This window comes from Mauremys mutica, chromosome 1 (assembly GCF_020497125.1).
Source record: "Mauremys mutica isolate MM-2020 ecotype Southern chromosome 1, ASM2049712v1, whole genome shotgun sequence".
NCBI lineage: Eukaryota > Metazoa > Chordata > Testudines > Geoemydidae > Mauremys > Mauremys mutica.
The window spans coordinates 113,544,397-113,571,771 of record NC_059072.1 but is presented as its reverse complement, the minus strand read 5'-3'; the positions used below and the strand labels follow the sequence as shown (position 1 = coordinate 113,571,771).

At 44.0% G+C, this 27,375-nt stretch overlaps 1 protein-coding gene across 2 annotated transcripts in view; it reads right to left on the bottom strand.

Moving 5' to 3' along the window:
- LOC123354585 (cat eye syndrome critical region protein 2) overlaps positions 1–27,375 on the bottom strand; it is a 129,780-nt gene that overhangs the window by 51,549 nt on the left and 50,856 nt on the right. For both annotated transcript variants that reach the window (XM_044996707.1, XM_044996709.1), the window contains exon 2: positions 12,988–13,082. Coding sequence is in view for 1 of the 2 variants with exons in the window: in XM_044996709.1 (XP_044852644.1) it covers positions 12,988–13,082 (95 nt within the window). In the remaining variant the exon portion in view is untranslated. The remainder of the gene's footprint in view (positions 1–12,987; positions 13,083–27,375) is intronic.

The window sequence follows — 27,375 nt, the reverse complement described above, 5'->3', positions numbered from 1 at the left end:
GCATGCGAGTCAGCAGCTCTTGGTGTCCAACTGTCTGTTGTGAGCTAGTACTGCGAACACAGAGATATGTCCCCTGTACGTAGCCACAAGGAAGTCATCCACCAGCGCCAGAACAATACAAGTGTCATGTGCCTGTCTGAAGCCTGATTGTGAAAGGTTTTGTGGGTAGAGATCAGAAGTTTGTGAACTTTCAATAATTCTGCCCAAGAAAATGGAGGTTGGAGACTGGGGTGTAGTTGACATGAAGTTAGACTACTGAGAATTGATCAGATGACTGCATGCTTCAGTGTGGTCACGTTACGTTCTCTGAAAGAGGCGGTCAAAAATTTTGGACCTAAAATTTCAAACCGGAGAAATGCAGGTACTCAATACCTTGGGGGCTGGGCAGAAATCAGGACTTATTTAGGAGTTTAACTTTTAGCACTCAGAATTGAAAATGTTTCCCTTGGTTTCAAGTGGCTCTAGTTGCTCTTCACTGGCTTTTCACCATTAGAAGAGGGGTCTACTTTGAAGAAGAGGGGTCTGTTTTGCATGTGGCATCTGGACATCTCTCAGTAATTTCACAGCCTCTACTATCCAGTGTTTCAACTGTCTTTGTTCAGTGGTTGACCCAGGAGGTGCTGAGGGAAAACAAGAGGTGAAAGGAGATGGGACATTTTAGCAGAGCAGAGCCCCGGTCCATAATGGGGCTCCTAAGTGCTACAAAAATACAAATAAATAATAACAGGGCCAGAGTGTGTGTGACTGAAGATAGTAGATCGTTCTGGGACACAAGAACGGTCAGCCTACTGGTCCTGCATCTGGACAGCTCCCTCTCCAAGGATGTTCAGGAAGTTCACTAGATCTGGGAGCCTCTGAAGATGAATTCAGACAAGAGGTGGGAAAGCCTTTACATCCCTGCTTGGAGGTGGTGGATGAACCAGGCAATAGAAGTGATTAATATGCCAATCTCCATCCCTGGGCTGAAGATCTGCTTCAGTGTCTAGCTGAGCATAACAGTCATGCTGGACATGAAATCCTGCACAAAGCGTGTGGGAAGTATCACCCACTCTGGCATTCAAAGACTCTTAGGACAAAGAATCCCAGGGATTCCTCTACCAAAAACTTGACAGTTGTTCTGTTAGCCCTGGTAAGTATCTTGTGGTGTGGTCTTTAAACCAGTAACAATCACATAATTTTCATGCCCCTAGACACAAACTGCATTTGAACTATTTAGTCTCCAGTGTCTTTGGATGTCCCGCTATCAGTTTAAGCTTAACTTATTTAAGCTTGTTTCTCCTCCACTCTCCCAGATCCTTCTTACTGTCGACAATACCACTGTCTTTCGTCACTAAGACCCCATAATCTGGAAGTCATTATTGATTCTTCCTCTACTTCATGTCCCTCACATCCGGATTGTCTAAACCCTATCATACCTCTCTCCACAAACAATCTGAATAGCCATCCTTTTCTTTCTGTCCAAGCAGCCAATTCTTTCATCCAGGGACTTCTCTCCCATCTCGATTAATGCTCTCTTCCTCACAGGCTTCCCTGACTCCCAACATCATTCCCTCTTGCACTCATGCAAAATGCTGCAGTCCAGAACATCTTCACGGCCTGGCAATCTGGTCGCTTCATCTCATTCCCTGAATCCCGTCACTGTCTCAGACTCCTCCTACATCACTTCAAATGTAAACATCTCGTCCTCACATTCACAATGCCCCGCATAACTCTTCCTCTGAGTTATCCAGTCTCTTAGCATATCACCTATATGCTCACCAACGGTGCCAACCTTCATGCTTCATTTGTCCACTTCTCCCACAATCTCTGCTCATTACTGCACCCCACATGCACGGGACGTTCTTCCTGGTTTTATCACCAACCATTCATTTAATTTCTTCTTTAAGACTGATTTCTGGCGCCGTGTCTATAAGTAGTGAGTCAAAAGATATTTATTTATCTAACTCTATTACACACCACAATTTCATTCCACCCTGCTGTCCACTAGCCTTTGATTAGCCATGTGATCTTATTGCTGTAACCTCTGTCCTTTCTTCCTTCTAATCTTTTCATGGTCTCATGTCAAGAATTAGTTTAGAAGTTCTTGAGAGCAAGGAACACGTCCTCCATCTGTCCTGTAACGCACGAAGCACAACTCTGTAAGTATGAGCCTCAGCTTGCTTGTGGTTTTCTGTTGCACCAGCCATTGGTGTAGTTATTATAGCCAAGATCAGCAGCATGCCAGTAAATGTTGGTTAATACAAACATGTATTCCCCTTGTCTATCATGATTGGGTTTATGTCTCAGGCCCCAAAGATTATTGCACAGGATTATACAGATAAATCCACTGGATCACTAGGATATTCCACTTTAGCTTTTTCTAAGGTCCCCTTGACCATAATATCAGCGAGCCTGATTGTTAGTACTCACTTTGCCTAGCTCAGGAAAAGAGACTAAAGGTTAACTAGCAACCTAGGTTAGCTAATCAACCTTGTCACAGTTCAGGGCAACTGCACCTGCATTTCATCTCTGTGGTCCACCGAGGTCACCCGCTCCAGGCTCCCAGATCCTCAGCCATCACCTCTCTTTGGATGGAGACTTGTATCTTTGGGATTTTCCCAGGTTGCACAGTTCCCTGCTTACACTGCGTTATTCCCAGCATAGACTAAACAGGCCAATGTCTATGCTTTGCTCTCTTTTCAGAGGCTATACGCACCATAATTGCCCACAGTTGTAAGTGACTACATAGCTCTTCTAAGCAAGCACATTTATTCATAAGGTGAAAGCACTGCCGAGAAAACTTTTTAAAAAATAATAAAAGAATCTACATGCATGCAAATAATCTTACTGGAGACCATCCTCGCCCTCAACCCCAGCAGGGCTCTGGTAGGAGTCAGTCCTTCAAACCCAAGGGGTGGAGGGAGGAGGGGTTCTGTGTCCATAACAGCTTTAGCTTGGAACAAGCACCCCCCACCCCATGAATGGGTTGTCTTTCCTTTATACAATTTGGGTCTTTGATCTTTGGATCCCTATAACAGCTATAATCAAGTAAATAATGTTCTCCTCCTCAGGGCAAAGCTTTTAAAGGGTGGGTGTTTGCATAACCAGAGGGGGTGGGCAGTTGCATTCACCTTCCCCCTAGACATTCTCCAGGTCAGTGGTCCCCAACCTTTTTGTGGCCAGTACCACATTCATGTTTTCAGAAGAGTGTGGAGGTCGCCAACAATTACTCACATACAGGGCCGGCTCCAGGCACCAGTGGAGGAAGCATGTGCCTGGGGCAGCACATGCTATGGGGCGGCATTCCGTCCATTCTGCAGAATCGGAGTGGTTTGGTTTTTGTTTTGTTTTGTTTTTGTGTTTTGTGGTTTTTTTGGTGCCAGTTCTCGGCAGTGCAGAGAGAAGCCGGGAGGTCAGAGAACACTGGCGCCCGCAGCCTGCAGCCCCGGAGTACCCTGTCTCCAGCAAGCATGGGGCCCCGGCTTCTCTCCCCTGCTGGGCACTAGGCGAGCACACATAAATGCCCTGGCGGGCGCCATGGTACCCACGGGCACCACATTGGGGACCACTGCTCCAGGTGAACCACTTGACATTGTTTGTCCATAAGTCCACTCTTGTCTGGCCCATTGTTCAAGATAGTCCTTTGAAATTCATAATTCCCAGGGCTCACAATAAAATATAACATTTGCATTTAATACAATGGACTCCAAAGATACTTAAAATTAATTCAATAAAGTTTTCCAAGGATTTTGCAATAAATTGCCACATCTGTCACAAACCTCATCTCTTAGTGTATAAAAAAACACCATATTCCTTGAAAGGGCACAACTGAGGTAGCTGCATGCAGACTGTAAGGCAATTTAACATTTATTCTTAAAACAAACCAGTGAGAGAGTAGTCATGGAGGGAACGCTTGAAGGATCTGTTCCATGCAAGGGAATAAAGACAGAAAAATGTGACAAAAGGAATGAAAGAAGTGAAATATATAGAGCCATTGAACCTGGTCAGTAACAACAGATATTCTGTCCTTGATGAGTCAGGAGATGATCAGATTGTCCTTTGCTGGCCCAGCTACGGTTTGGGAGGAAGGTAATTAGATGGAAAGCCCTGAAAAGAAGTCGCTGGAATAGAAGTGCCAATAAGTAATCCTGAATGAAAACTCAGAGGAGCATGGTTCTGATAGAACAGGATGGGATGTTACATTCTGGGCATCAGGACAAAGGACATGACAGGGAGAGGAAAGGAGATCCTGGAGAATGTTGTGGAAGGTCTTCCTATTTTCCATGATAGAACAAAACATGATTGAAAAGAGATGCCATAGATTCAAAGCTGGCTTTAGGGATCTGGAAAGAGGTGAAGATTGGGTCAACAGAGGTGATCTATTTGGAAATTTTTCTTCTCTTTTCTTCACTAAGTACTGGAAGAGAGGGGAGTTTGGGATTCACGAAGCACATTAATGCCTTCCATGATGAAAGGTGAGTTAGACAGTGTCCATCTAAGCAGGTGAGGTACCAATCTTCTGGATTCAAGATGTCAAGGACCCAGCTACATCAGTTGTGCCCTTTCAAGGAATACGGTGTTTTTTTTATACACTAAGAGATGATTCGGGATTCAAGATGTCAAGGAAAAAAAAAGTAGAAAAGAGTGGGTTCTGTTATCTTACCATCTGACATATTCTTCCAAACGGAATCCTAATAAAATGATGTTTTACAAAAAAGGGTGAATTTAAAAAGGAGCTTTGAGGGGACAGTAATGGAATATAAAGCAACTTCCAACGTAAAATAATCAAATCACTGTTTGTTTCTTTAAAATGTTAAAACATTAAAAATTGTAAATATGGAACAAAACAGGAAACAGCTATATGATCAGCATGACAACATTTTTCACAACAGATCTAGCCAGAAACAGAGAACAGCAGGAGATTTTCTGGATTATTTTAATTTAATGTGCACATCCATGTAACACGGCCATTTCTTACTTAAAAACAGCTGTAGAAGTCTCCTGCTGTGGCCTTTGCCTTTAGCAGCAGCTCTGATCTTCCTGTCTTGATACAAGTCATCAAGCTGCATTTCCTGTTGGAATTAAAGTGGTAGCCTGCAGGGATTATGCAGCTGCCCAATTTGTATCAGTGGACTTTTGTGGGGGGGGGGGGGGGAGGGACGGGACAGGGGAATCAAGTATTTTTTAAATACCACTTGATAATTTTCTTATATAAATTGCATATTCTGTATAAGTGATTTTTTTTCCTGGAGTCATTTTTTGCAAGAGTAGAAAGTCATAAACACTTAACGGTCTATACACAAAGGCAAAGGGCATGGGAAATGCATTAAATGAGCTAGACGTGTCAGATTATGACCTAGTGGATGTCGGTTTGGTGGGGCAAATCACATCTGCTATATTAACGTATTAACATTGACCAGTATGATGTATTCAGAAGAGCTAGAAGGGGAAGAAGAGGTAGAGAGATATTAGATACCTAAAATATTTACAAAACCACAATTAGCAAAAGTACTTTACAGTTTTATACTTCTACGTAATTAAAGTCAGGCACCTCCAGTCCAGTTACGAGTTCTATATGCTGTCAAACTAGACATGTAGAGAACTACAGCCTGCTACCAGTAGATTGCAAGAAAATATAAATACACAATACTTTGGATAGTGAAGAGGTAAAGTACTACACAAAATTAACTCATCATTTCAACACTGAGAAGCAGCTAAATAGTAGTATATAGATGCAGAAACAAATATTTAAGGCACAATTGCAAACTATCCAACATGAATAAAAGATTAGAAGAATAGTAAGAGGCCCATATGGTTCCATCTGGAGCACTGTAATGACCTGCAAATAAAAAAGGAAACCTACAAAAAGCAGAAGCATGGACAAATTGCTAAGGAGATGTACAAAAGAATAGCACAAGCACATAGAGACAAAATCAGAAAGACTAAGGTACAAAATGAGTTACACCTAACAAGGGACATAAAAGGCAATAAGAAGAGGTTCTTTATATATATGATTAGGAGCAAGAGTAAGATGAAGGAAAGTGTAAGTAGTAGGAGAGCTAATAACTGATGACATCAAGATGGCTGAGGTGCTTAATGCCTATTTTGCTTCAGTCTTCCCTAAAGAGGTTAATCGTGACCAGATATTCAACACAATTAATATGAACTAGGGGAAAGAAAAACAAAATAGGGAAAGAATAGGTTAAAGACTAGTTAGATACGATAGATGTATTCAAGCTGGCAGGGCCTGGTGAAATTAATCCTAGGGTGCTGAAGGAAGTAGTTGAAGCACTCTTGTTAGCAATTACCCTTTGAGAACTCATGGTGGACTTGTGAGGTCCCAGAGGTCTGGAGAAGGGCAAACATTGTACCTATCTTTAAAAAGCAATACAAAGACGACTGAGGGAATTATAGACCAGTCAGGCTAACTTTTATACCTAGATAGTGAAATAAATTATTAAACAATCAGGTTGGAAAGGACCTCAGGAGATCATCTAGTCCAATCCCCTGCTCAAAGCAGGACCAATCCCCAACTAAATCATCCCAGCCAGGGCTTTGGCAAGCCTGACCTTAAAAACCTCTAAGAAAGGAAATTTCACCACCTCCCTGGGTAACCCATTCCAGTGCTTCACCACCCTCCTAGTGAAAACGTTTTTCCTAATATCCAACCTAAACCTCCCCCACTGCAACTTGAGACCATTACTCCTTGTTCTGTCATCTGGTCCCACTGAGAACAGTCTAGATCCATCCTCTTTGGAACCCCCTTTCAGGTAGCTGAAGGCAGCTATCAAATCCCCCTCATTCTTCTCTTCTGCAGACTAAACATTCCCAGTTCCCTCAGACTCTCCTCATAAGTCATGTGCTCCAGCCCCCTAATAATTTTTGTTGCCCTCCACTGGACTCTTTCCAATTTTTCCACATCCTTCTTGTAGTGTGGGGCCCAAAACTGGACACAGTACTACAGATGAGGCCTCACCAATGATGAATAGAGGGGAATGATCACGTCCCTTGATCTGCTGGCAATGTTCCTACTTATAGAGCCCAAAATGCTATTAGCCTTCTTGGCAACAAGGGTACACTGTTGACTCATATCCAGCTTCTCATCTACTGTAACCCCTAGGTCCTTTTTTACAGAACTGCTGCCTAGCCATTCAGCCCCTAGTCTGTAACAGTGAATGGGATTCTTCTGTCATAAGTGCAGGACTCTGCACTTGTCCTTGTTGAACCTCATCAGATTTCTTTTGGCCCAATCCCCTAATTTGTCTAGGTCCCTCTGTATCCTATTCCTGCCTTCCAATGTATCTACCACTCCTCCCAGTTTAGTGGCATCTGCAAACTTGCTGAGGGTGCAGTCCACGCCATCCTCCAGATCATTAATTAAGATATTAAACAAAACCGGCCCCAGGACCGATCCTTGGGGCACTCCGCTTGATACCGGCTGCCAACTAGACATGGAGCCATTGATCACTACCCGTTGAGCCCGACGATCTAGCCAGCTTTCTATCCATCTCATAGTCCATTCATGCAGTCCATACTTCTTTAACTTGCCGGCAAGAATACTGTGGGAGACCGTATCAAAAGCTTTGCTAAAGACAAGGAATAACACGTCCACTGCTTTCCCCTCATCCACAGAGCCACTTATCACATCATAGAAGGCAATTAGGTTAGTCAGGCATGACTTGCCCCTGGTGAATCCATACTGACTATTCCTGATCTCTTTCCTCTCCTCTAAGTGCTTCAGAATTGATTCCTTAAGGACCTGCTCCATGATTTTTCCAGGGACTAAGGTGAGGCTGACTGGCCTGTAGTTCCCCGGATCCTCCTCCTTCCCTTTTTTAAACATGGGCACTACATTAGCCTTTTTCCAGTCATCCGGGACCACCCCCGATCGCCATGCGTTTTCAAATATAATATTAGTTTGTAAGCACCTGGAGGATAACAGGGTGATAAGTAATAGCGAGCATGGATTTTTCAAGAACAAATCACCCTAACCAACCTAATTTCCTTCTTCGACGGGGTTCCTGACCTGGTAGACAGAGGGAAGCAGCAGACATGACGTATCTTGATTTTAGTAAGGTTTTTGACACAGTCCCATATGATATTCTCATAACTAAACTACGGAAACGTGGTCTAAATGAAATTACTATAAGATGAATGCACAACTGGTTGAAAAAACATACTCAATGGTTCGCTATCAAACTGGGGGCACATAGTGAGATCGCACAGAAGTTTGTCCTGGGTCAGGTACTAGTCCTATTACCCATCACACCATTCTCCCCCCAAATGGGCTCTCCCTTCTCCTCTGCATCATCCAACGTTTAAGGCCCACCATAATTTAGCCCTTCTTTACCTATAACCATATAAATGACTGCCGCCTTCACTACTAATATTCTCAGTCTTCATTGTTCATTTGTCCATTTCTCCTACAAGGACCTCAATGCTTTTTCTCATTTCACCTCTTTTGCACAGCATTCCCCTCCCCCCCACTCCCAAAACTGAAAAAGCCACTACCTAATCCTCCTTCGAATTCACTTGTACCATGATGCCTACAGAACACTGCCAGACAGTAATAGGAAAATTTATCCATGTCTTACCTAAAAAATTCCTTTCTTGGAGTAATGAGGGCCATGGAACCATGACATTAGGTGCTCTGCTCTATGCAGCTTTGGAGGCAGACCACACCTGTCCATCAGAGGCAGGGCTGGTGTGGCTCATGCCACCTCTGAGAAACTGTCAGTTGCTACACTTCCATACCTAGGAAAAACTAAGCACTCTGTATCAGTATGCAGAATTAAGCACTGAGACTAAAGAGAACAATTCTCCTGAATAACAAATCTGAGTGCCAATTAATAATCCGATATCATTTCCCAATTAACAGTCCATTCAAGGCTGGCTTGATCTGTGGACCTCATTACTCCAAGAAAGAAAAATTTCAGGCAAGATATGGATAAATTTTCCTATTCTTATTCATTCTCAGGACTGCAGGTCTCTGACACTGGGGTTTTCATACCACTATCCACACAATATAGTGGGGGAACAATATACAGTTATGTACAGATGTGAAAAGAGTTACTGGGATACTACAGTGAGGAGCACTCATCTACCAAAGGCAGCATCAGACAATGACTGAAGTCCAGCCTCTAGAATTTTGAAGGTGGTATGAACAGTTGAGAAGATGCCTGCTTTACAGATTTTCTTGTATGACGTATGTTATCTTTCTGCCCATGAAACTGCTACAGCTCTGAGGGAATGAGCTCTGATATTGGAAGATGGAGTTATACTTTTTGACTTGTATGCTTCCTAGATACAAAACTTCAGCCACCTGGAAATAGAGGATTTTGAAACCGTCTTTCCCTTTGACACTAGATCATAAAGCACAAAGACTTTGTCCTTCTGACCTGAGCTGTGTGGTGAACACGTTCTTTGAGAGCTTAGAAGACATCTAGAATATGCTAGTTTCTTTTTGGAGTGTGAGGGAACTGGGCAAAAGGATAGCAGAACAATGTCCAGTGCTCTATGGAGTCTGGAGTTAATCTTTAGTATGAAGGCATGGTCGGATCTGAGTACCACTCTACCCTTACGGAATGTAGTGCTGAGGTTCCAGGAAAAGAGCTTCCGTCTCAGGGGCACCCTGCAAACAGACAAGATTGCTATCAAAAAGGCCACTTTAGTGGTTAGAAAGTAATGAGACAGCTTCATGAGTGGTTCAAATTGAGGGTCTGTAATGGCACTGAGAACCAGGTTAGAGCCCATAAAGAGACTTCATGCACTTCAGGAGGATGTAGAAGAGATGCTGCTCTCATAAGAAAAAGGCTCGATATCTGGGTATGGTGATATTCACTACTTGTTTACTGCACTAAGAATTTTTGACAAAGCAGTGACTTGACCCTCAGTGTCTGCAGCTGCCAGGCCTAGCCTGAGTTCATTGTGAAGAAATCTGACAATCTGTGGTACCAATGCAAAGGTAGGGCTGAGACCTTTGTCCTGGTACCAATGGGTAAATCTCAACCAGACTCTGGAATATGCTGAGTTAGTTGATTTACTTCTTGAAGCCACTCTTTACGGGTAAAAATCTCTCCCAGTTAGAAATGACAAGTCCCTGACCACTAGGGAAAAAGGCACATTTATCTTTGGTAATGGTGCCAGGATACGTTTTGCCTGGTGCATACTGAGGAACCTTCTGACCTTATAAAATGGAGGCCAGAGGGAAGTGTGAGGTAGAAAGAAAACTGGTGGTGCCAAGAGGTCCATTACTGCCTTGCAATTTTCCAGTCTGGGCTGCTGTCCCTCTCATCCCTCCCTAGCCATTTGCTGGGGGAGGGAGGTGGAAGCACGGCATGGCAACCTGTAACAGAAGCTGGGAGCAATAACCAGAACCATTAGGGCCTGGAAACTCACAGAGGCAGCTGGTAACGACAGCTCAATCGTTTGGACATGGTGATCTGCAGTGGAAGCTGAGGGGGGCAGCCTGATGCTTTCCCAATCTTTAGGTGCAGCAGGAAAATCCCTGTTCCACGCTCACATACTCACAGGGGGTCTAGGGAGGGATTTATAACTATGGGTCACCCGAGACATCTGCACACCTTGTAAGTGTAGTTTACAATACTCAAAATACTCAGTACACTTTTGCTCAATGTTTGTCCTCTGGCGAGCTGTAGAATGGAGGGAAGGATTGGGCCTGAGCTCCCCTTGCCGGGCTCTCCTTGTTCTGTCTCTGGATCCTTGTCGGTAGCTCCCTGCTGTTCCAGCAGTTGCAGGGAGGTGCCAGGGAGCTGCTCTGTGGTTAACAGACATGGCTGTGAGCACAGGCTCCAGTGGCTGGGCAGGAAACTTCCCCAGCCCTTTGATATTGTGCTTCAACCTACGCTCCACCCACGTTTTATGGGGGAGGGAGGAGAGCTGCCGCTTGCTGGTCCTGGCATCACTGCAAGCCTGTACCAGACCCAGGGGATTTTGCTGCTGAGGTGCTGTCACTGTTTGCTGGGAGCTCTCCTGCTTGGGGAAAGGAGGCTGCAAGAAACCCCGCCCCTGCTTGAGGATTTGACGGGGGCCTGGGTCTCCACAGAACAGGCACAAATCTCCATGCAGGCACATAATCAGCCAGGGAAATGCAGGAGTCAGAGTGTCTGCTTTCTCTCTCTTAGCCTTCTCTGCCATGCTGCACTTTGGATGGGTGAGCAGGGGCACAGAGGAGAAGGGCACTCTTCTCTGCCAATAAAGGCAGATCCGAACAACCTGGAGTTTTTAAGGCCTTTTTTCCCCCTTCTTCTTCGAGTTTGCTCTGCAGTACGGAGGAGCTGGTCTGCATGCCTACAGCTGGACAAATAGACAAAATCTGGTGCTCTCTCAGAGGTGGAGCCACACCTACCCGTATCTCTGATGGACAGGTCTGGCCTGCCTCCAAGGCTGCATACAGCAGAGTACCTCATGTCATTGATCTGCGGGCCTCATTACGAATAAGAATGGCTACAGAGGTGGCAAGCTACATCAAACACACAAAAACACACTCCTGTTATTCCTTCTTCCTTCTACTGTCAGGTTTGTTTCTTCCACCTGTTGCATCTTGTCATTAACCAAGGCCTAATCTACACAGAGAAGTTGTATTTATTTAACTAAAATCATTTTTTAAACTGATGTAGTTAAATCGGTGCCACCCACATATGCACACTCAAACCAATTTAAGAGTGCCTTACATGTTGACATTAAACCGCAGCATAATCTCCTAAACGAAGTTATGGAAACTCCAATGCTTGAGACATTTACAACTAAACTGGACAAAACACTGAAAAGTATACTTAGGGAGCAATCCTGCATTGGCTAATGGGGATTACATGAGATGGCCAGACTCATCCTTTCTACTTCTAATTCTAATTGAAGAAATAGAAATCACCTGATACCATAAATCAACAATCAGGATTATACACCACTGTTACAGTTATTCTGATAGAATCAGTATATATGGTTTCAGATGCTTTCTGATCAGCCTACTCTCCATCTCAGATTCATTCAGGGAGGGCAAGCACCAGTTTGGCTCAGTGGGTGGGCACTACCCATCAAGTCAACTGCTTACAGATTCAGGTTCTGCGTCATGTTCAGTCCCAACCCAGTAATACAGTGGAACCCACTCAGTTAGTTACCACCACAGCAGCAAGACTGCCTCATGTCCAGAATTATGCTCTGCTCTCAGTTCAAGTTCACAGGAATTCAGTGAAGAAAGCTGAGACTTCAGTTTTGCTTCGTTATAAATGAAGCTTCACTCTTTGGGCAGAGAGCATATTGCTTTGCTGTTGGAGGGAGATCTTCTAAAGGATGATACTTTACAGAAGTCTTTTCTGCTAATTTTTAAGGGCTATCCAGGTGGATGTTAACAAAAAAGTGCCTTTGGATCTTTAAACATCAAGAAGAATACCTCAAAGTCCTGGCCAACACACCAACAACCTATCATTCTGATGTCACGGGCCAAGTGTTAGCTATTCCTAAGAAGAGAACAGTTGCTATATTTGACTCTCTACTCCTACTATCCAACTCATTCCAAGATAAAGCTCCTTGCCATTTTTCAAATAATTTAACATAATGAAACAGTTATGATGTTGCAAACACTTACTGTGATATTTCTAAATTAATCAGGCACAGGGCAGAGTATAAAGAACACACAAATATTCAGATCACTAACAATGAAGGGAAACAATACACAGAGTACAAGACAGGTGTGTGGTGTTCAGGGTAAAAGATAATTTAAAAAAAAAAAAAAAGAAGAATTTGCCTAAGAGTGGGGTGTGTGAATATTTGCCTAAGAGTGGGGTGTGTGAAGAGTGGGGTGTGTGATTTAAGCAGGGGCTGGAGTATAAGAGAAATGGGACTCCCTTGCACTTATTGAGCAATCTGGCCTGATCATCGGTGACTGCAGATCATTTCTATAGCATCATTCTGAAGCTGTGTAACATCTCTGTGACCATGTTAATTAGCTCCCTTGCAAAAGGGCTTAAACCATAGAGCAAGATTACTCACGTGATGTCCCTGCGCTGATAGCAACCCTGAAGGAGGCAGGCAATCAGATCACTGATAAACTCCACATCATCCCTGTGAAGAGCAGCTTCCAGTTCCTATTGAGAAGGGAAGAGAGAGAAACAAAGATCAAATTCCTTAAAATACTCCCTTGGCAAACCAAGAGCAAGAAGCCTTAGATGGCCTAACTGATGCGTACTGTACCCAAGGGAGTGCCATCCTCTGGACTAGCCAGGCCGTTCCCCTGCAGCCACCGCTACAATCACAACTGAACTTGTATTTTTATTTTTCTGTAGAAGTTTTTCTTCCACACCAAATTCCACTATAATCAATCCTCATTACTTTTTCCTTGCAAGGACTCATAAGTAAACTTTGAAAAGGTTTTACCACACACCTACTAGCATCAGCCCATGCCTTCTGTCCAGAAGCAGATATGGAAGATGGGGTGCCCCTGTTCCAGTGAGGTTGAGGCACTGCAACCTAGTAAGCAGCACAAAGCCTCTTCCATCTGAGGATGATGGGAGGCAGGAAGGCAGAAACTGAACAATTTAATTCTGTTGCCTGCATTTCCTCCTTAACCAGGGGAAGTTTTCCTTACTTATCAGTGGTGAGCTCATTTAAAACACTTGTTCAGGAACACAGCCTGAAAATCCCACTCACCCAGGATGAGTAGCAATTTCAGATAGGTAAGCAGAGAAAGGAGAAAGCATGGTGAGAGGGACAGAGGCCACAGATGGAGTTGCTGCTCCTTTCCCTGAAGGGAAGCAGGGATTTTGCTCTCAGAAAACTTTTTTTAAAAGAGAAACGGTGCTGTCAGACCACATGATCTGTCCCCAAACTCCTTTTCCTTGAAAGAACAGTGGAAAATAGCATGGCTTATTTCAGTACAAAGGAGTTCACTTAGAATATGTAATACAGGAAGTGACCTACAAAAAGGATAAACTTCTTAAACAGTGATTAATACAAATCTTGTACACACTGAGAGAATGTATTGGTAATTTTATTTCTATTGGTAATTCACAGAATATTTACTCAATATGGCTAAAAGTTTATGCAATATCAAAAATATTTAATTTTAGTTCAAAAACTTCACAACAAGATGACACGAAGCAATCTGCTTTCCATTAGTAACTATTGAGAGTGCACAGCAAGAGTTAATAGAATAAAATGTAGTATGGATAGATAGCCTAGTCATAAGACACTATTCTTTTATGGTTTTGGTGTATACAATGGACTGAATACAGATTCATGGCTGGATGTTGCCCAACACACTATTAAATAAATGGCTAGAGAAAAAAGAATAATCAATAATGAGAAAAACATTTTAAGTGCCAAGAACTCTTTGAGTAGATTCCTGCTATTACAACAATAAAATTATTGGTAACAGATTAAAATGATTAAATGCTGTTTTGTGTTTGTAAACAGAGCTCACCATATCCCTCATGAGGGAGATAAACACATTTTACAAATAGGGAAACTGAGGCACAGAGAGGGTAAGTGACTTGCCTATGGCCACACTGAACATTAGTGGCAGAAAGGAATATAGTCCTAGAAGTTACTTGTTTCCTACTCTAGCCACTAGACAATACTGTCAAGTATCAGAGGGGTAGCCATGTTCGTCTGGATCTGTAAAAGCAGCAAAGAGTCTTGTGGCACCTTATTCACCCACGAAAGCTCATGCTCCCAAACGTCTGTTAGTCTATAAGGTGCCACAAGACTCTTTGCTGCTTAGACAATACTGATGATAATTAAAAGATTTTATGTCCCATGGTTATGCCTGCCATCATCTGCATGAGGTAATGTTATCTCTATATTAATAGCAACCATGAGGTACATAAAAATGTGTTTGGTAAATGGGCAACATTCTGGCAGTATCTTCCTTCTGCAGAGCTTAAAGGGTTACAGATTCCAATAAAATGTGCTTAGGGAAAAAAGGTAAGCGGTGTGACAAGACATCTGCCCGTTCAGATAACTCACCACGGACAAAGTCCAGCTCACGGCGAATGTAGTGTTAGGACACAGGAAGAAAGGAGACCCATGAGATTACTCCATTTAGGGCATACACCCCCTAAAACACCCTTGTCCGCGGGGCACTTACTTTTGTGCATTAAAGCAGTCACTCAGCATTCTGTCTTTGCCAGGATGTGGGAGCCTTTTGTAACAAGGTATATACAAATTGTTTCCCCTGAGCCTTTTCGATATGCTGTTTGACTAACCCTCATCAAACAGTGGACACAATCCACTAAGATAGCCTAGTATCTACTGTGATTGTTTTCAAAGTATAGGGGGGGTGGGGGCAGAAAACTTCTGACCTTTACACAGTCAGAGTTCACCAGTCACTAGTGAAGATGCAATGCGCATTCTATAAGGCGTTGGCAAAGTGCTGTTGAAGGCGGATGTCATACATATGAGGAATCAGACCAAACAGGACTGCAGTGGTATCAACCTATTTACCAAAACAAAAAGCTAGGGCACTACTAACATTACCTTTTCAGATATGTCCCAGTCACTTTGCAACCAGTGGAGGAAAAAGGACAACTGGGCTTTAAAGCAGTTCTAAAGCTGCAACACAAACACTTCACTAGAACTAAAACGGGAGTGGGATTAGGGAAGGAGGAAACTCAGCTGAGTTCTCATCTTCCAGAAGTTCAGCATCTCCGACTCTTGGGATCACCGTCCTCCACCCACACCAAATTTTAGGAAAGAGCAAGAAGAGGGGTTAGTCACAGTCTCAGTGTCAGCCCGACAATGTTTGACAGACCCAAACAGCTCTTGTGATCTTTTTGGTATCTGTTTAAAAAAGATAATGACTTATAATCTTTCCCATAGGGATCTCTTTCTACTGATGCGTGGGTGATGCAATGTGAACAGTCAGGCACGAACAGGGTTTTTAGTTTAATTCCTGCCGAGTGGTCCACTGACTGGTCTATTTAATTTAATGTCATTTTTCTCCAGCCAGGCAAGATTTTAACCTAAAAGGCTAATCCTGCAATTCTTCCACGTGCATAACTGTCACTGTAGTCAAGGGGAGTTGTGGGGATGGACACATGGCAGGATCACCACACCCTGAAAGGTACTAAGCAGAGCGCAGTTCTAATGTTTCAGCTCGAGAACAAAGAATTAGCATGATACTCTTAATATGTTTTCATCTACTCCATTAACCCAGATCTTGTATGAAGAGAGAAAGAACATTTTTAAACTTCAATCCAAACAAGGGAAAATACAACCAGGATGATAGCTTGTGCAGTGTTTAAGCAGGAGACAATAAAACGATACAGCAAGGAATTACAGTACTTCAGGAAGAAACTCTCACTGGAAAGACAAGGTTCTCACTAACTTTACCCCTCAGCGCTCTGTCCCAGAGCTCAGTCCTGGGATAGGGCAATAAGTGACTCTCCCTCCTCGCCACCCTCCCTCAAGCCTTTGTTTTTCCCTTTTCTCTTTGAGCACTGAGCTGTGAGCACAGAAATCTGAACCTTGCCAAAATGCTTTGGGGACAGAACAGAAAGGAAACAGAAGAGGCAGCAAATCAGCAGAGGGGGGACCCAGTTCCTCCTCCTCTGTAGTTTCAGAGAGCAACGGACAGGAGAAAAGCAGGATTCTCCCCCTCTCCAGCTGGCGTCACAGCTCATTAGGGAAAAGCCTGTTTAACGTCTTTCCCTCCCCCCAGCCCCATGACTAAATCCCTCTGTGTCATGCAATGGCTGTTGGGAAAAAGCACATTGCACAGAGCAAGGGTAACCACCTCACCAAGAAGCATTGGCCTGAAGCAGGGTTATCCGGGGGAGGCGAGAGGGCAGAAATAGATCCCTCAGCACTAGCTGGGAAATAGCTTGCAGTTTTGCTTTGAGAGATGTAGGTTGTCTGCCAGGTGAATACTCTGCCCTGCTTTAGGAGTCACATTACTCCCCACTTTTCCCCTTACTGACAACCCCGGGCAGGTATAATTAACCTTTTCAGTGCTCTATTGGAAGCCCTGAAAGTCCGTGTGTGAAGTGAGGACTGTTAAGGAACTTTTATAAAACACATTCTGCCCTTGCCGCTGTGTCTTGTTGTTCTCAGTTTCTACCTCACTCCTTCCTTGAAGGGCCTGTAGGATACACATAGGTACAGGGTCCTTTCCAGTAGCTAGAGTGTTACAAGTACAGCTCAAAGGCAACTGTGCCTGCAGAATCCCAAAAAAGCAGCTTTCAGTGTCCAGGTGAGGATAATTCTGATCAACACATGCAGGTTACTGCTGGTGAACTCAAAGAACAAAATAATGAAAATTAGTGTGTTGATATTGCAGCAGTGAATATCCTAAAAACTGTTATAAACGTCAACTCAGAGATGATACAGAAACCAGCAACAATGCTTGTGTCCATTTATTTCTGATGAAAGGTCAATTCAAGGTAACGGTGACACTCCAGCTCTCTGGCAAGCTGTCACTATGGACCATGGAGCACAACATTTGGGTGCTTTTGCTTCGGAAGCCAGGTCCCAAACCAGCAGGCACTACAAGTTTAAGGACACAGAGAGCAGGTGCTCTGAAAGGCACGCAGACTGGTCTGATGAGGTGATGGGACAGAATTCTAATGCTATGTCTATGCTAGAGAACTCACCCGCCTGTAACTGAACTGGGTGACAGAATCAGTTTAGCACACAAGGTTAGGTATATCCATGCTCTCCACTGCAAATCAGTTTAATAACCCATGCTCTTTTGTCCTGTGTCGACTTTCTTGCCGTACTAAACTTTCAATGACAATGCCTTCTGGGTATTGATCCCACAGTTCCACACTTTCATCTACTCGGCATCTACAGTGTAGCTAAGACAGTGTAGTCTGAAACAGTTTCGCCTGAGCCAGTTCTTGGACCTGCTGAAAAGCAGCATCTACTCCAAACAGTCCGTGGAACACATAAAAACCCGATGAAACACTTTGCATGTGTGGACATCAGGGGTTTAGAGAGCATTCCTGAGGATTAATCAAGTTCTTCACAGAGTACGTTTCCTCATCTGCGACATAGCTTCAGTGCCCTTGAAAAAGACTGCAAGCTTTTCTCTGAAAAAAAATTAATTGGTCAGAAGATAAAGGGCATGCCACATGGAGGGGTAAAGAAAGGAATACAGTTGTCCAGATTAGGCATAAAGATGGGGAGACCTGAAAGTTGGTTTTTTATCACACTTCCAATCCACACTATTTATCCAAGGGTTCCCCAAGGCTGGCACATCTGCTTTACATCTCAGCCTGGCCATTCCCACTTCCCCCTCCCATTATTTAATCAGCTGTTCTCATAGCTGTGGAAAGAAGCAACCACCCTTATCTGGACACTGGAAGCAGACAGTACTAGCTTGCAATACTTGCCAGATATAAGAGTGTGACACCACCTCCCAATTTAACTGCCCTGGACCCCAGAGCTTGGATTTACCCCTTATCCTCAAATATCACCAGGGAAATCCCAGAGAATACCCATTCAATCCATTTTGGTAATGGGAGGAATCAACACAGGGAAAATGATCACAGGCTACAACAGATTCTGTCACTAACCTGCTCAGATAGCTTGAACCACAGATGAACAGCAACATGCTACTCATATTTGGGGGAGGGAATGACTCCCACAAAGACCCACTTCCACACTACCGCCAGGAGTAAACTAAGAAGAGGCCATTCAAATTATTCAAACATCCCAGTTAAAGATTGTTGATTGGAAAACATCCAGCTATATCTGGATGAGCCCAAAGTGGCTGCCTGATCTGGTAATCCCAGCATGATGCTGAGGGGGAGATCTTGAGCTTGTTGCACAGGCAGCATACTTGGCCCTAAAGAGTGTTTTATGTTGCTGTCAAGTCATACCATCCACCCAGCACCTAGCAGAGCTAACGGGCTCCAAAAAACCAGAGGCCCTCTTTGCCTGTGAAATTGCAACGAATGGAAGAGAAAGGAGAAACAATGGGATTCCTAGAGGTTACGCCACTCCAGGAACCCAGATGGCAGCACACTGGATGTTTTGGTAAAGGGTAGAAGTCATGGAAAGAAATCTGGAAGGTTCCAGTTCCTGATGGAGTCTCCAGATCAGATTATTTTACATCATGGACAGTGGATGTCGATTTCCCAAATATTTGCCAGGAGATTCCACTCCTACTGCCTCAGCCACACAAACGTTACTCTCTGGCTCCTGTGCCTTCATTTCACTGATGGGTGGCTTGGCAACACCATTCAAATTGGTATTTGTGCAGCACTCCTCCTGCCTGCCCCAGCTGCAGCTAAGCACCCCTTCCCAAACTGCTCAGTGTCCTTGTTTCCCTGCAGTCCTGCTGGCGAGCCCAGTCTATTACCCATTTTCAATAAGATGCTCAAGTGTTTTATGGCTTCCTGAGCTAAAAGCCCCCCCTCCCCCCATTCTGTATTTGAACTGCCTCCACAGCAAAGACAAAAGACAATGCCAGAGTTAAGTGTCAACTCCCCCCCCCCGCCCTTGCTGCCCTGACTCCTGGCAACAGGAACCTAATCGACAGCTCTCCTCAAGGAAACAGCTTCTTGGCACCTCATCCACTGGGGACTATTAACTCTGGAGTAACCCGCATTCTACAGCCATCTCACAGGGAAAGAGGAAGAGGCTTAACAACAGGCAACAGTTCAGTGGCCCCAGCAGATAACATTTTGGGCTTACTGGCTCTTGTGTGCAGAGATGAGGGGTATAGGAAGGGTGGGAGCAAATTCTGCATGGGGAATAGCAATTCCTGATGCAAAGGGAAGGTGGCAGGAGGACAAAAACCTTCGTCCCTCTTTTTTGCTCTTCAAATCTGTTTCTAATGCTAGTGTGTTTTGAGACTTCCGAGTTTCTGCCCCTCCTCTTCCACTTTTTATAAGTACACTTTGGAGTCTGTGTGGAGTGCATTATAACAGGGGGCATAATGTTACAATAGGGCTGAGTAGAGGTGTGAGATGACACCTTAATACAAAAGAGATGGTTATAAACAGAAAACCGGGGAGAGATTGTGGCATGACCTCCACAATGGCCAGACAAACCTGACAGCCACATCAACGGCCAATGGCAAAAACAAACCCCACCCGCTGCCTATGAATCACAGGCCTGATGGGAAAACCATCCTCTTCCTCTTCCCCACCAGCCCCACTCCCGCCTCTAAAACAGAGTCCGTGAACTGACTTTGAATACTGTTCAGTTAAACGTAACTAGATTTGAAAACGCTGAACACAACTTCAACACTGCTGTCCGGTGTCAATGGACTCAGAGTGTGTTTTTATTTAGGGGAGAATATTTTTGTGCAGGCTGGAATATTTAAAAACATGATTTGGCATGGTACCTCCTTAAAACTCTCCTTTGCTGTGAGCCCTAAAAAAACCTCACCCTGGTGAGGATGCTGGTGTGTTGAGAGCGCTGCCTATCATGCTGGCCAATAGTGTCTCATTGTTTCCTTGTACTTCCTGTCTGTCTGCCTGCATCTGTTGTCTCTTGTCTTACATTGTAAGCGCTTTGGGGCTTTTGTTCTCTTTGTACAGCACCTAGCACAATGAGATCCTGGTCCATGGCTTCAGCTCCTAGCGCTACAGTAATACAAATAACAGCAGCCCCCAATATCTAGCTTAACAGGGCTTAAAATGTTCAACCCACGTGCCCCCAGTGCCCCAAAGCTGCGTATCAATAATGACAATAATGTACTCATTCCTCTGGGCTTCCATCATGTCTTGTCTGCTCTGTAAGCCATTTGGGGCAAGGTCTAGCTGTGTTTTGTATTTTAAGCTTTGCACTGTGCAGTCTCAATCTTTAAAATAATAGACTTAAAATTGGTGTTGACAACAGTTTCTTACCAGGGCTGCAGAGCATTTGGAGCAGTGAAGTAACAAACTAGTGGTTCCTATTCAGTAATCAAATATTAGCACTATGCACTCCGATAACACCTTTCTCCAAAATTCTTAAAGCTTTAACAAACATTTAATGAAGCTTCACAACACCCTTGTGAGGGAAGGCGGTAATATCCCCCATTTTACAGGTGGGGAAAACTGCTGCAGAACAACTGACTTTAGCAAGGGCACACTTTATTCAGTGACATGGCTGATGAGAAAACTCAGGAGTCTTGACTCCAGGTTCCTGTTCTAGCCAATGCATCACCTCTGTTTTTCAGCAATGTTATTAGCAGACAAAGTACCTGGAGATCATGCTGTTTTCTTTCGCTAACAGATAGCTCCTCCCTTTCAAAATAATCCCTCTCCTCCAGAGCAGATCATCTACACCGTTTATCCATATGTCAATTATGCTGGTTGAAGAATAAGTATCAGCTTCTAAAATGGAACAGCACTGATCATGCTTTAAATAAGAGGGGGACAAAACGTGCAGACTCCACCCACACATTTGTCTTCTGTAGTTGAAAATAACTCCAGCACTTCAGTAGGAGAGAAGACAAAGACCACGCGAGTATCTGGAACAGCCTTATTTTGTACCTCATAGACATGGTACAATTTGTTGCCTAGAATTAATCTCTCCCATTAGTACCACCTGTATCAGCTGCATTCACACCATTTGACACCAGCTTAAGCTCCAATTTTTTAAATGGGATGACAGATAACTTTATAACTAGGTTGGGCTCTCTAGGGGAGAGGGATGGAGGTCAGCAAGAGGCTAAGTAGATGCTAGGACTTTTCTGCAGTTAACACACTGCTGCATAAACCATGGAAAGTTTTTAAGCTCCAAAAAATTGAGACGCACCCATCTGCAAACCACTAGCTGGATTTCACTTAGTAAAGGCAGCCCGTCCACACATGCTGCAATTTAATGTCCCCCTTCACTGGCCATGTGGTTGCGAACAGCTCAAAGCTCGTAGCAACTATGTTTTACTGTAGCAGGGTGGTTACCCGCTCCTGCCCTACTGGGCTTGAAACAGCCCAGGAGAGGGCTATGGCTGGGCCAAGGAGCCTGGGCTGATTGGGGAAAGTAGACTCAGCTGTGGCCATGCCCCAATCAGGCCCAGCTGGCCCCTGTAAGAGGCTGTGAGCCACAGCCCAGTAAGTCTCCCTCTGCTTGGAGAGGGAGAAGGGCCTGGCTGCAAGGACCTACGCAAGACACCTAGATTGGGAGCAGGGCTGGGGAAGGGCCAGAGGAGCTGGGAGCTCTGCCCTAGAAAGCCCCAGGCTGCAGGCCTGACTATAGGCCGAATAGGTGCAGGGTTGCAACAGGGCAACCTGTGGGTAGGTAGAGGCAGCAGGTCCGAACCCCTTTGCCTGTGATGAGTGGCTGATACACTGCAGTCTGCCCCAGTGAACGGGGGCTAGATGGAGACTGGGCAGTAACCAAGACTGAGGCGAAGTGGAGATAGTGGGTGGGGGTTCCCCTGGGAGGGGGAGACCCAGAACTGTGGGGTTATTGCCAGGGGGCAGCACCCAGTTAAAAGGGGACTGAGGTCCTGGGAGGGACACGGTGGCCAGCAGTGGCGGTGAGATACCAGTCTGAAGAGGGCGCTCTGGAGGCTGGATGCTAATTCCTGAGGACAACCAGCAGGAGGCGCTGCCGGATGAGTCTGTGCACGCTTACATTTACATAGCGTTGTAAGATGACTGCGATCACATACTTATTAGGGAATAGCATCTGCACTGCTGTCTGCTGTCTATACACTAGTGCTTGATGCTATTCCCAGAAGCATCATCGGTTTAGATCCAGTGACTACAGTGCAGTGTGATAAATACAGAACGGCTGATCCTGTGATGTCACCATCTTCTACAGTAAGAGGCTTCCTGGGTATCTGCTGAGAGTCTGTTAAGCTTTTAAACCCATTGGCAACGTGGTGAACAGGCTGTAGCTCCAAAGCCAAAAGGCTTGAGGTAATAATCTGATTTCAAAACACCTCCTCTCCAGCCAGAGGATGAGATCAGGACATGGATGTTCTCCATTTTAGGTCTGGCTGTAGTGCTCATCTGCCCAGCATGTGGATAGGGGACAGAGAAAGAATGGGCACCAATACCTGAAGTGGATTATTTGGCTAAAATTCCTGTAAAGGTTTAAAGTCTTAGTTGAAATAGTAACTTTCTATAGGGATTTGCATGGTTCATTGCATATTTAGACTAAACAACATGTCTATTCAAGCCAACTTTCACTTTTCTCGTTTCCTCGTTGCAAAAGTGTCAGCTAAAGTTTGCAATTTGCCATCATTCCTGCCTGAGAGATGATACAACAGCAGCCATATAAGCCGAGCAGTGGTTTGGAACACTACCACCATGAAAGTTCTGCATAGAGGGAAGAGCACCTCCACCACTCGCCCACCTCCTACACGATCACACACGGATATTGTATTACCACCTGATGAGGATCCATCTTCTTGTGTGCTGGGACAAAAAAGATTTAGAGAACACCTTCCCAAGAATTAAGAAGGTTCCATTAGCCCAGTTTCCAGGATTGTGGCTCTATTGCCCATCTTCAACCACAGCAATAGTCCAACTTTTCTATTTGAGGAAAAGGTTCCCCCACCACCCTGCACTTCCCCAGAGAGAAAGCAGGATGCAATGCTAAAGGAAAACACACCAAGATATAAAATGGTTTAAAGCCCTGCATTTCCTTTAATTTCATCTTTCCAGCCAGCCATTCTAATTCCCTGTTAGCTGCTATCCCCCGCTACTTCCAGTTCAGTCAGATCTAAATACCTACCACAAATAAACCATAGTCTGTGATTCAACAGGGAGATTGGTCTTCTTATAGTGCTAGCAACATCAAAAGTAAGGATAATACTTAATCTGGGTAAAAGCAGGGAGAAGCCACCGATCTCTGTTTGAAGCTGAACAGATTGGAACTATGGAGTTTATAAAGCTTGCTGTCAGTATGCATCGGGCCCCACCTATTCCATGACTGCACAAAATTGTACTCCAAAATCCAAACTTCCATTTCAAAAATCTTTTGGTTTTAGCAAAGAAAATGTTGAAAAGGTGAAACGAGAATAAATCAATGCAGTGTTGTTATCCTGCGTATGTAGGCAGCCTGAAACAATCATGCTGAGAAGTGTAAACTGCCTCTCTCAATGGGGTTAGTCTAAAGCCTAAAGAGGACATTTGAAGACAAACATTGTAAACTAGCTCACTGCTGATCATTTAGCAGAAACCTCCAGCTAATGTGCCTCTTTCACAGTCCCAAACTGCTTTCCATCTGTTCGAGGTGGCAAAAATCACAACCCTACCCCGTAGTTAGCTGCCAGAAGCACCAGCTTTGCCCCAGACAACTTCCACAATGGAGTTATACGTTAATACAAAAACTGTGGTCTTATAATAAAAGGTGGGGGAAATGTATCACATCAGTACAATAGTGTCTGTGTATTTTGATGTCAAATTAAATTTGACATCAAAATACACAGACACTATTGTATTGATATGATACATGAACTAGTGGTCAGTCTTGTCAATGGAAAGGGCATAGGAAGAATGCCAGATATTGGAACACTGGTGTCAGAGGTCTAATGTGAGACCTTAATGCAAATGTATCTCAGTTATTTTTGATGGTGCCTGTCCCTGTAGAATCCAAGCCATTAAAATTAATCTAAGGAGAAGTTACCTTTTCAAATACTCATAGCACAGCCTTCAACTCCATGTCAAAATGTCATCAGACCCATGCAAAGGCACCCCCATGCTTTTAAAGCCTGGTAGAAACTGAATGTATCTATCCCTCAGTAATTGCACACTAACATTCTCAGGCTGGCCTCTCAATCCCAATTGGAATTCCACACTTCCTCAGCTCTCCTGCTGAACACACAGTTCTGCCCTGCTCCACTGAGCAGTCATCTTCCACAGGATGCTAGTAAAAAAAAAAAAAAAAAAAATAGGACTCAACGTGTTGCTTAGTGACCAAGACGGCTGCTCTCACCACTCAGAGCAGCTGAGAAAAGAACCAGGAATCTCGGCAGGAATTCACATTCCACTAATCACAGCTGGGGAGAAGAGTCTGGTTAGAAGACAAAATCTGGGGGGCAGGTTTGAAACTGTTAAATTAAGACAAGAACCCAATTTTAGGCCTAAGGTCCTGGAACACTTTCTGACTCGCCGTGAGTAACTTGACATTACTACAATTACATCAGTGCAAACAACTCAGAGTAACACCTCTTAGCCAGACATGACAATGAACTATCCAGAGCTACCTCCAGAGCTGGGGCAGATAGTTTACTCTGGTGTTCACTAAGGAGTGAAATGGAGCTCATCTCATAAGTCATTAGGAGTCAGACACTCCACAGTCCATCCTAGGCCTGAGGTACTGTTCTACATAACAACAATGGTAAAGTGTTTACCAGCTCCATCTCTTTCTCCTTTATCTTTCTAGTGCATAGACTGGATATTTTTCTCAAATATATTCTGTACAAAAGCCATTCTGTGTAGTGGCTAAATGAACAAAGATTTACATAGAACTTGTCCTCAGTTATCTGCAAATTGCTGACTGGAAACCTTCCCTCAGCAGTACATGGTTTTCTCCATTTCTCAGAAATGATGGACTAAGGAGACCCCTAGCAGAGGAAATATTAAACTGGTGGCAACAGACCTTGGAGGTGGAACACAGCAAGGACTGACTGTAACTTGCATCAAGGCCAGGGTCTTTGAAACAGCTTTATTTTGTCAGAACAGAAATTAGATTCCTCACTAGATACAGCACCAGGGTTAATATCAGGTTTATTAAACCTTTTCTGCATATACAGGTTTTTTTTAAAAGAATGAGCTTGTGGTTAAAGCACAGGTCTGGGGATGAGGAAACTCAATTTCTATTCCCCATTTTGTTACAGACTGCTTGTGTGACACTGGGCAAGTCAATTCAACATTATGCTTTGGTCTCCCACATCTATAGAACAGAGAGAGCACCTAAACCTCCTATCAGGCTTAATATAACAAGAATCTCACTGGATACTTTACAGACCTCTGTGATAGAGAGACATATAGATCTTGTCTAAGGAGGCTTTTCTCTTCAAAAACTCTCCTAATGGTGCATCTCAACTGGTACTAGCAACAATGGACGTTGCCAGGATACTCAGGGCACAAGTATTTGCATCACGTTGTCTAATCCCACTCCAAGCAGTTCTAGATGACACAGTGGTAAATATGCTTGTGTCCAGTGTACACTAACACTTCCACTGTTGCTACCACAAATGGGGCTGAACCACAAATAGTGAACAAGAAGGGAGATTTTAAGGAAAATGTCAGTTTAGACAAGGCTATAATCGATAGATCTCCCTTGCATGGTGCCCGCTCCCTACAAGTCGAATATCAGTGCCCTAAAGGGTCCCTGATTTTCAGGGTTTAAAATAGAGAGAGAGACCAAAATAACAAACAATAAGGCAAAACATAACATTCAGGGTGTGGAACAGCTGCCATAGATTTGCTTCATAGAATAAGTACATTTTTAGAAGTTTCTGCTCTGGAAACCAATATTGGCTCCAGCATAAGGGTTTTTCTCAGAATGCAAACACCATATTCACAACTACCATTTATATTTGTTAGATGTGACTAATGGAACCACTAAGATGTGTACACAACAGACCCGAGGAACTGAGATCATCAGAGTTATCTTTGTCTTCTCTTCCTCCTTTATTACTGCATACACTCTAATTTTAAACAGGATGGAATGTAAGTTCTATGGGGAAGGGACTGGATCTTGTGTGTTCTGTAACATGCCCAGCACACTTTCGTGAATGGTACAAATAATGGGGAAAAAAATAACATAGCTCTATGAGAAGAAGGCCCCCTATCTCTGTTCAAAATTCTTCAGATATCCTCGTGTTTCTGTACTACTTATAGCCATGCTATTGCCATAAGCATTACCAGCCCTCCATACTGTGATACATATTGAGACTGTACCAAAAGGTGTCCCACAAAACCTGCCAAGGATCCAATACTGCCCACTTCCAGAGTTGGGATTTACCAACAGTTTGATTATGGCATTCATATGTTCCTATTTGAGCAACTCATCTATGGATTAAAGACGCCTGAATATCACCTTCGTTGGTAGGCACAATAGTATTTTTTGCAAACCAAGCATAAGATTTTTTTTTTTTGAGCCACACTCCATACCCAAAGACTGTTTTCAACTCGTTCTCTCCTAGCACACAGCAGATCCCAGAGGTCATTTCAGCTGAGTAACCTCTGAACCACATCCACCCCAATCAAAAGAGCCTCCACTCAAGAGACTGTCAGCTCTGCCCATTCTAGGGTTACTCGCACAGAAGGAAGTTATCAAACCACAACAACCAAGCTTCATTTTCCCCTCAAATAAACCCCCAGCACAGAGTAAATTCTCAGCTGAACGACAGCAGAATTCCACCAAGGCCAGGCCTGGGTCATTGACTTTCTGCACTTTCCAGAAACATAAGTTCCTTATGCAGGGCCAGAGCTCAAGGGACCTTGTTTAACATTGCATTAAAAGCATTTCAAAAGTGCAGCC